We start from the raw sequence: 11,003 nt of genomic DNA, 5'->3' as shown, positions 1-11,003 counted from the left end.
GGATCCACTGTGAGCTCAGCATTATTCAGATCGCTACCTGTGATACGTAAGAAGCCCCGGGAACGCTCGCCTTCCTTTAGTTCCAGGAGCAGCTTGTTGAGCGCCTTCTGTTTGAGACTGCCGCACCTCAGCAAGTTTACGAAAACCTCACAGAGCGCCACTTTACATTTTATCCCTGTCACTAAGGTCAAGAAATACCCCTCAAAAAAAATGTTGGGTTTGCAGCAAGCATGGGGGGAGGAGGGATACTCGGTTTTATTGCCCCATGTGCCCATCCCAACTCGGCCTCCGTAATTACCCCTGTTTTGAGACATTCCACACAGTTTTACATTATTACTTTTATATAATATATAGAGAATATATAGAGAAAACAGCAGGGGGGGAGGAATTCCTTTTAGGGAGTCAATTTTGTTTTCAGCACTAGTGTGCAATAGGGCCTGGAATTTAGTCAGTTGTACCCTGAAATCCAATGGGTGTTCCCTCCACTAAAAGCCTAGCCATGTGTCCGTGTCCTATAAGCAGATTGGGGCTATAATGGGGGTATTGCCGAACACAGAAGAACTAGGGTCTATATAATATTGGGATGCGTCTCTCCAGTTTTTCCTGCTTGAAACAAAGGAAACTGTCATGAAAGAGACAATTGTAGAAAAAAAACAACATTTTATTTATTTTTCACATGGTTTATATTTTTTGCAAAAAAACTGTGGGGTCAGAATGCTTGGTACACATCTAGATAAATAGGCAAAGGGGTCTAGATTTCAAAATGGGACACTTGTGGGGGGCGTTCTATTATTTTGGCATCTTGATGTCTTTACAAGTGGGCAATTGGACCTGGAATTTATTCAGTTGTGCCCCAAAAGCCAAAGGATGTTCCCTCCATTACGGGCATAGCCATGTGTCCAGTAAGCAGATTAGGGCTACAATGGGTATGTTTCTGAACACAGGACAAAAGGGTGGTATTCATTTTCAGGGTTTAAGTCTTCATTTCTATGTAGGCTGTACAAAAAAAAAACTTTTTAAAATGATATATTTGATAAAATTACAAATTTGTCATTTTTTTCTTCTGCTTTGCTTAGATTCATTCAAAAACTGTTGAGTCAAAGTACACAGTACACCCCTAGATGAATTCGTTAAGGGGTCTAGTTTTCAAAATGGGGTCACTTGTGGGGGTTCTCTATTGTTTTGGCATCTCAAGGGCTCTGCAAGTGGGCAATGGAGCCTAAAACACCTTCTGTTCTGAAATCCACCTGCTGCTCCTTTCGATTTGGGCCCCGTTGTGCATACGTACATAATATTAGGGCCACAATGGGTATGTGTCTGAACACAGGGCCAATGGGGGGGATCAATTTTGGGGTGGAATTCCTCATTCATTTATTTGCTGTACATAAAAAAAAATGTTTTTAAAATGAGACAATTGTTGAAACCTAGACCAATAGGTACCCTTCAGCTGGTTACATTTGTTTCTAGCATTTTGTGCAGGAAAGGATAAAATTGTTGGACTGCATTATTTTTTCTGGAACAGATTGCTAGAAATGAATGAAATCCGGCTGAAATGGAGAGCGCTTGGTCTTTATTTCAACAGTTGTCATTAATGGCCAACATAGGCTCCATCCAGGAATTCTGTTTTCAGGATTTTAAAAAGTAGATAATGAGATCTGAACAGAGCCTTTGTTGTATATCCTGAGATTCAACTGACTTTGCTGTGGGATGACTTATACAGCCACCTGATATGCCTCCATACAGATTTAAACTATGCTGCTGCTGCAGATGCGGCGACTGGGCCAGACCTAGGAGGGGTTAAGCAACGAGAGAAATAGAGATGATAGTCACGGTGGCTCTGCTGCTTCTCCTAGCAAAGTGGTATGAACGTGGTGCTACAGAGTAGTAAATTTTGGCAGTTCTCATTTCGTGCTACCCGCGGGGTCGGGCGGGGTAAGGTGGTAATACCCCAGTGGAGAAGTGGAAGATGTTGTTATATCATGACACCAGTCCGTGTACCGAAAGGGACCCATTCTGAACAAAATAATAAATATAAAAAAGTGGAGAACCTCTGTCCTACCTAGAGTTCTTAGTGTGGTACCTCAGTGCAGATGTTGAAGATGGAATAAATGGTGGGAAGTGACTCCAAGAGTCGGGTCGTACAGTGAACCAAAACTGTTTTATTCTTCAAAAGCAGATGAGAGATTAACTTGACTTGTTGTATACAGTTCACATTGACAGACTTTAGTAGAAACGGTTACAGTTACAGGCATTAATTCCTTCTCCAGATCCTCAGGGACTAAATATATTTATCCCCTGTGCATTGCATTTTAGCTCTGTTCCCTGGCTGGGCATGACTCTGACCGACCTGCTTTCCTTTCTGCTTGGTCTCTAGGAATGGCTGACTTGGATCTCGTTCTACTCTCCTCTACTCTCTTTCCTCTATTACTAAAACGTTCTTACTCTTGAGTACTCACACTCCAGACATTCAACTTCCCAGTGCACTGGCTTTCTCCTTGTTTCTCTCTGGTCTCTACTTCAGGCCTCTCCTGGACTGAGCTGCTGGATCAGACTACTGGGTCAGACTGTGTTAACTCTGCCTACTCTCTACCTTTTATACCACCAAGCTAGCTCAACCTCTGATGGAGATCTAAACTACAAATCCCAGGCTATCTATTTTTGCTAAGCCTCCTCTGACTGTTGCTAGGAGACCTGTAAATACAAAGGGATGGAGAATATTGCCAGAACACACATTACAGTGAGGAATATGAACAACGATGTCATAACTTTGCACACTTCTTATACATTACAGTAACACCTGATTGTAAGGCTCTAGTCGGCACAGAAAGTGCTGGAGTACCCAATTCTGGTGTACTACACAGACACTCACTGGGTCCACTCCACACCCAACAGGCCATGGCTAGAGATGCACCTACACTTACAGCACTGCAGTGGGGCTCCTCTCCTACCTCTCTTCCAAATGGCAACAGGAATTTACATTCTTGTCACCATTTGCAATCAGCCCAGCCACCACTATGTCAAGTCTCCACATAGGGCGACAACCATCAACTCGAAGGTCGAGGACAAATTGGAGCGGGGAATGATCTGATATGCGTCTGGGCAGGTAGGATACATCATGCACCATGCAGAGACAGTCCGAGGAGCCAAAGCACAGATCAATACGTGAGAAGGCGTTATACGTCAGTGTGTGACAAGAATAGGCGGTATCGTGTGGGTGCTGCAAGCGCCATATTTCCTGTAACAGATAGGAATTGGCCCACCGAGTCAGCACCAAGGTGCTGGAGTGAGGCGGTCCTGCACCGAGTCCAAAATCAGGTTAAAATCCCCCATAAATACTATTGGAGCCAACGCAAGCAGAACCACCCGCGCCATCACTTCGTGAAAAATCTCAATATTAGCAGGGGCGGTAGATAAACATTAATTATCGTGAGGAGGCTGCCATGGAAAATGCCCTGAAGGATCAGGAAATGTCTCCCAGGGTCAATATGTATTTGTCGCGTGTAATTAGAATAAGTAGCGTGGTATGCAGAACCTATAGCTCACATGCCCTTAATTAATGTCTCTCATGGATAATACGTAATTTATAATGTTATAAATATATATATCAGATAACCAAAACAGCATTGGGATCCTGACTTTCATATTATGTCATGTTAAACAAGTGTGCTAATATCCAGACATGAATACGGGGTTCCCTATAGTAATCCCATCATCCTAGTATCAATAAACGGACTACTTCCAGCAGCCTGATGGCAGTATCCTATCACTGCGGTTAAGACCTCATTAATTCCTTGAGATGAACCCAAATTATTTCTTATTAGATTGTGACCCCGCCCCCGTTACTTATATCCCATTCTACTTCACTGCAAGAAAAGCTGAAGTGAAAGAGAAACAAAGAACTTTCCTCAATTGGTGATTACTTACATTGCAGAGACACAACAATGATCAGTATATCTTGTATAGCTATTGTAGTCATTACGGTAATTGTAGCAATTAAAGCTTATTAGCAATTTCTCAGTATATTGCTCTTGCCTGAGACCCACAAGTCAGGTCGGGCGCACACGGCCATATGCGTAGGGCTAAGCTCACACGGGTGAGTGCAATATCGGGCCGTGAAACTTGTCCCAATATCGCGCTCGCCAACATGTGATTTTGCCATAATTTGCATCAAAAATGCCTTGTATTACTTCGGGGAGGTAGCGATCCCCTGCAATTACTTTTAGCTGCGGCGGAGGATCGGGAAGTATTTCCCATTGTTTTCAGTGGGAAACCTCACATGGCATCGCATTTGCTTGCACCTCGCAGGCCGTGTGATGCTTGCCGACCCCATTGAAAACAATGGGCGATGCGTGGGAACGCCCAAAGATAAGACATGCTGCGATGGGAATGAAATGCTCATGTATATGAACTTATACAGAAGAATGGGGTTGATAATCGTGCGTCTCACAACGCACACCTCTCACGCCGTGAAACGCAGTATATCTCGCGCACGCTGTCATGCACACTGGTCCTGTTTTTGTTTTGTTTAAATGTGGTCGCTTTGCAACGGCGTGTATATATACTGCCCATACACAATGTAATTGTATATGGGCGATGTTGATTACACTCCCATCAGGAGAACAATGGACTTCTTCGCGCGTACTACCCAATAGAACATGCTGGGTACTTTTTTGCGCGTACATATTACTTGCAAATGTGCGCGGGCCAGTGTAAGGAAATGTATGTAATTGCCTGCAAATTTCCGTGTTTCATACGTGGTAGGTTTATGCCCATGTGAGTCCAAGGCTGCTATTACTGTGTAGTGTTCCTTCCCTGAAAAGTGCAGGAGAAAAAAGGCCGCAATCAGCATATTTCTGTCGGCATGTTGCAGTGGAGAGCGGCTTGTGTAATAGCACCCTTAGGCCGCCTTCACACAAGCGCATACATATTTGCGGAATGAATGCTGTTTTTTTGCACGCTCATCTGCGTATTTTACTTTACCTTTTGCTCCCGCAATGCATTTGCATTTGTGGGTGGCAAACAAATACGCTCAGATTTAAATGCCTAATTAATCTAATGAGTTTCAGATGTGTTGCTTTTTCAGTGCAATTCCGCAGTGTTTCACGCATCTCCTAGCATATCTTACGCGCATCCCCATTGACTTCTATGGGGACTTTGGGTGCCCAAATACACAGGAAAATAGAGCATGATTCTTTTTTTTCATTCTTGCATGACTGGAATGGGCAGGGAAGATATACGCATATGAATGAACCCATTGAAATGAATGGGTTCTATTTCCTGTAAATACGCCCGTGTGAAGGGGGCATGAACGTACAGATTTCTGCCACAGCTTTCCTCTGAAATTTGTGTTGGAGAACGCTTATTTTGTAAGCATAGCCTTCATTTGTAGGGCTTACGGCATGTGCTCAATGGGCTGGGTGCCTATAAACTACTCTTGGGGTGTTTGGATGCAGAGGTAAGGCTGCAATCTGATTGGATGAAAGCCTAAACACAACTTTACCTTTCGCTGCCCACAAAAAATAGTTTAACTATTTTGACAAAATATCAAATTATAGGACCTATTGATATAATAAGTTACATAAACGGGCTAATAAACAGTTTTTGCATTCTGTAGTCTCAGCATGCACTGTTACCACCTAAGGGCTCATGCATGCCGGCACAGAGCCTCTACAGTGCTTAGTGCGATATTTCCCTACTTGGAGGCCCATTCACACAGGCGTATTGGTCATCCATATTTAGCACGTACTTTTTATTGACTGAACACGGAAAGCAGACGGACCCATTTAATAATTGGTGTATTTAGACGTGTTTTTTTACACGGGCCGATGTTATGCTTAAAAAACGAAATAGCAGAATACCCTAGGTTGATCCGCATTCATAGTCCAAAATGGCCCCTTAAAGTCTATAGGTGCTTTAAAAAAAAACAGCAAACACGCATTAGCATCTGCGTTTACTGTTTTTTTGCGCATCCTATTTTCTGTGGGTTGTGAAAAAATTGATCACTTGGGTCGTCTTGCTTTTTTTTTTTGCACACATGACACGAATGCAACACAGACGTAAAAACCACACATCTGCTGCGAAAATGCATGTAATACGCACATACACACGCAGTCAAAAATGGTAAGTTTTTTACAGATGAAAATCACATAGGCCGCGTAAATGAGCACTTACGGTAGATAGTCTGATGAAGGACGCCATGATTTTTTTTCTGTCGAATTCATATGAAATTGAGGCAGATGCAGGTATTTTAGAGGAAACCCTATAATGTCTGCATACCAAATGTAGCCTTAGGCCCCCTTCACACGAGCGTATGTGTATTTGTGCGCACATGAGCCTAGCGTTTTTGCAGAATGAGTGATTTGCAGTCATACATTCCTTAAAGAGGTTTCTTAAACGTTTCTGTGATTTCCTCTCATAAGATCCTGTTCTGCTTCTGGCATAAAACGCACGGTGTTCTCACGGACCAATCTGCAGCAGTGCGAATGATGCCGTGTTTGTGGGGGCTTTTTTACTTATTTTTTTAAGTATCGTCCAATATCTTTTTTGTTTCTGTTCTCTGTACCAATCCTCTGCCTTCTTCTATGTTTATACTGTATATAGAAGATGCATCAATAAGCATACCCAATGCCAGTAAGTGAGCAGCAAGCAATTTTGCCTTTTTCACCCATATTTAATATGCGGCACACAGTCACCCATTTGGCTTAGATCTCATCAGAGCCTGCAGTACAAAGGATGAGAGGTGTAAACAAAGGCAGTGACAGCCTGATAAAGGTGGAGGGGTTAATGCTCTCCAGATGTATGTGACATTACACAGAGGACTAGAACAGCTTTATGTGACAAGAGAAAGAGAACTATCAGATCTGCCCGTCATTGCGCCATCCCTTTTATTAGCTATGAAGAGGGTCGGCTGAACACGCTACGTCACCCAAGTAGGAGAACAGTCATAGTACATACAGACTAGTAAGTGAATTATTTGTAACGCCACAACATATTCCATACGTTATAATAAGGTCAGTCGCTGCGGCTCATTTGTCTAATTTCTCTGTCTGAAAGGCCAGTTGACATATTGGTTATTCCATAAAGAACACTCTGAGATAGACAATACATTGCCAACGTTTCTGCTGCACCAAAGGGCCCTACAGCAGCGTTCTCCAACGCACAGTGCAATCTTCCTATCATCGCATTCACACACAAAGGAGTTCTCCAAGATTTTCCGTTAATGGCCTATCTTAAAGATAAACCATCAATGTATGAGGGCTGGGGGTCCGATCCTGGGATGCCGACATTCAGCAGAACTACGGGATAGTGGAGTTTACAGCATTTGGGTCCAGGGTGCATATCTCTTCTGCAAAGAATGTTTGTCAAAAGTACAGGTGGATTCACACGAGCGTATGCATGTTTATTTGCGCACATTTGAACTGTGTTTTTGCCCTATGGGTGTTGCATATTTGCGCATTTTTTACTGTACTTTTTGCACAGGCAAAAAAAAATGCAACAATGCTCTCAGCCATGAAACGGCCAGTTAGTGTAATGAGTGACAGAAATGTACACACAGAATATGCACATGTGAACAAATCTATTGAAATCAATGGGTTCTATTCTCTGCATCTTACGTGCAAATTTTTCGTGTACAAATGCGCAAATCTGGCCTAGACTATCCCACCTGACTCTTCTTCTGCCTAAACCTGCTGTACTGCACCACCATCCCGGACCATGCTACCCTCCAATAAGTGGCTACAACACGAGAGTCCAGTACCACACTAGACTCGTGGCAGAACAAACACGCCCACAAAATGGAGTCCGCACCCTAAGGAAACAAGTCGCGGAATTACAAGAGTTCTGCACCATGTAGCAGGCGAACGTTTCGGCCTTAGAAAAAGAGGTAGATACGTTACAGCACCAATCTTGTGAGTCAAATAATTCCGATGCCGGCGTTCGCATGTCGTTACCATCCAGATTTGGTGGGGACCGCCGCCAATACAGAGGGTTCCTAATCCTAAACCAATGCCTCATCTACTTCCAGATGAGACCCGCTCCATTTATCAATGACCGAAAAAAGGTGATGTTTATTCTCAACTTGCTAGAAGGGGAGGCGCTTTCTTGGGCCTCACCTTATGTGGAAAATGACAGTATCCTTCTTGATAACTTCCCTACCTTCATTGGGACTATGGATCAAGTGTTTGATGACCCCAACAGCTGTGCAATGGACGAACAAAGATTGCATAATCTCCGACAGGGTTGGTGTTCGGTTTCAGGTATATGGCGGATTTTCGTCAGTGGGCCAATGACACCGCATAGAATGCTGCCACGCAGCTAAGTCTGTCCCAAAGAGGACTTTCGGAAGAGGTCAAAGACAAGCTAGCCAGAGTGGAGACCCCGGATGATTTGGAAGACTTCAATTAAGTATCCGCATAGATCAGAGGCTTATGAAATAAAGAAAAGAGAAGTTACGTTTTTTCAGAAATAAAAGCAGAGCGGAGCATAGGAAGGTGCTGCAGGCTGGTGGCCTGGAAAGGCAAGAGTCCGACAGGGATGCCATTACTGGTATGAGAGGTCAGCGATCCCGAGACAAGAGTACCCCCCTTGCTACACCAGCTTAAGGGTAAACGCACGTGTATCACTAGAATACTATAACAACATTCAAGGACCAGACCGAAGACTAAGGCCTCATGTCCACTGGTAAAATAAAATTAAGAATCCGCAGCGTTTCTCCCGCAGCGTGCTCTGCGCCCCATAGGGATGCTTTGGACACCCGCAGGTAGTTAAATACCTGCAGATGTCATTTTTCCCTGAGGCGCGGAAAACATCCACGGCATGCTCCATTTTTAGTGCGGGTCTCCCGCAGGGACGGCTCACGCAGGCTTCTATTGAAGCCTCTGGAAGCCGTCCGGATCCGCCGCACACCCGTACCTATATTTCTGCTCTCCGGCGCGGGAGAGCAGGAGTTTAAAAAAAATGGAGTGCCTGGCGCATGCACGCGGCACGCTGCCAGTGTGCCGAGCACATCCGCCGGGCCGAAGAAAGAAGATCCGGCCGCGACGGAGGGAAGATCCGCAGCGTCCGGACAGGTAAGTTTAATCTTCTTGTTAGCCTCATGTCCGCGGGAAAGGAGGGACCAGCTGCGGGATTCTGCATGGAGAATCCCGCAGTGGGACCCTCCTTTCCAGCGGACATGAGGCCTGAAAAAAGATTTAACTCACTTGCCTGGACGCTGCGGGTACGCGCATGCGCCGTGCACTTTTTTTTTTTTCTTTTTCAACTCCTGCTCTCCCGCGCTCCCGTGCCGGAGAGCAGAAATTCAGCTGCGGGTGTACTGCGGAACCAGATGGCTTCCATACGCTTCTATGGAAGCCTGCGGGAGACCCGCAGAAAATGGAGCATGCTGTGTTTTTTCTCCCGCACATGAGAAAACGCAAATCCATTAAAATGCCATCCCCGGGTGCAAATTTCAATTTAATTGACCGCGGATGGCCAATGATTCCCTATGGGCAAAATGTGGACATGAGGCCTAAGGGTACTTTCACATGGAACGATTCGCTACTCTCCTTTATACAGGAGCGATGATTACTTGCTGAATGGAGGTGCAGCGCGCCGAGGATCTCTTCCGGTTGACCGCCTCGTTTTAGAGTAAATATCTTGTTCATATCTGAACAACTGCCTGTTTACACCGGCTAATAGTCACTTCATTTTTAGGTAAACTATAAACCAGGCTATTCCGATAAGTGAGTGATTCTCGCTCACTTGCCCTGTTGGGTCCAAAGCGTACAAAGGGTTGACAGTCGCCCATAATCGCTCTTTAAAGCAATTACTTGGGTGTCTATTGGCCTGTGTAAAAGTACACGAAGACTGCACACCATCACATACACCTTTGTTAGGCACAAAGCTGGTCATTTCCATTACACTCTGTTCTTTCACTGACCGCTGATACAAATAAATCATTCCGCTCTGATTCAACAACATGAGGACTTGGAGTTTCGTTGGTGTAAGGGGGGGCTGGCACACTCCTCATTGAACTCCTAATGACTCAGCTAATAGGAATGTGGTGACACAATGCTTTTTGAGGGCCATCGCTTAAGTGTTTTGTGCTTTAGGTGTATACCGGAGTATTATTGATAGGTCAGGACAGTGCTCCCATACCATTTTTCACTACGCTGTGGGATTCTATCTGGGGGTTACGTCGCAGATTCCAAAAACAGTATTGTGACGGACAGGGGCGTAGCTAAGGGCTCAGGTGCAAAAGTTCAGCTGGTCCCTCTCCCACCCACACACACCTGTACCTGTACCCATACTTAAAGGGGTTGTCCCGCGGCAGCAAGTGGGTCTATACACTTCTGTATGGCCATAATAATGCACTTTGTAATGTACATTGTGCATTAATTATGAGCCATACAGAAGTTATAAAAAGTTTTATACTTACCTGCTCCGTTGCTGGCGTCCTCGTCTCCATGGTGCCGACTAATTTTCGCCCTCCGATGGCCAAATTAGCCGCGCTTGCGCAGTCCGGGTCTTCTGCAGTCTTCTATGGAGCCTCTCGTGCAGGATGCCGGCTCCGTGTAGCTCCGCCCCGTCACGTGCCGATTCCAGCCAATCAGGAGGCTGGAATCGGCAATGGACCGCACAGAAGAGCTGCGGTCCACGGAGACAGAGGATCCCGGCGGCCATCTTCAGCGGTAAGTATTGAAGTCACCGGAGCGCGGGGATTAAGGTAAGCGCTCCGGTAAGCTTTCTTTACCTCCCTGCATCGGGGTTGTCTCGCGCCGACCGGGGGGGGGGGTTGAAAAAAAAAAAAAAAACCCGTTTCGGCGCGGGACAACCCCTTTAAACCATGCTGCATACAGCTTTAAAACTAATTACATACATGATCTAGCCCCTTGGCATAGGCTTTCCAAACATGACTTATTTTCTGGTTATACTGGCATGGTCCATATCGCTATGTACAGGATATGTACATACCTTGTTACACCGCATGGTAGATATCACTGTATACAGGAGATACATCTCCT

At 45.0% G+C, this 11,003-nt stretch overlaps 1 protein-coding gene across 1 annotated transcript in view; it reads left to right on the top strand.

Moving 5' to 3' along the window:
* The first annotated feature begins 7,939 nt into the window (after positions 1-7,939).
* The window catches only part of LOC136581043 (protein crumbs homolog 2-like), a 123,605-nt gene continuing 120,541 nt past the window's right edge, over positions 7,940-11,003 (top strand). The window contains exon 1 of the mRNA XM_066582036.1: positions 7,940-8,237. Within this exon, the coding sequence (XP_066438133.1) occupies positions 7,940-8,237 (298 nt within the window). The remainder of the gene's footprint in view (positions 8,238-11,003) is intronic.

This window comes from Eleutherodactylus coqui, chromosome 10 (assembly GCF_035609145.1).
Source record: "Eleutherodactylus coqui strain aEleCoq1 chromosome 10, aEleCoq1.hap1, whole genome shotgun sequence".
In the NCBI taxonomy this organism is placed as follows: Eukaryota; Metazoa; Chordata; class Amphibia; order Anura; family Eleutherodactylidae; genus Eleutherodactylus; species Eleutherodactylus coqui.
This window is presented reverse-complemented; position numbering and strand designations above follow the sequence as displayed.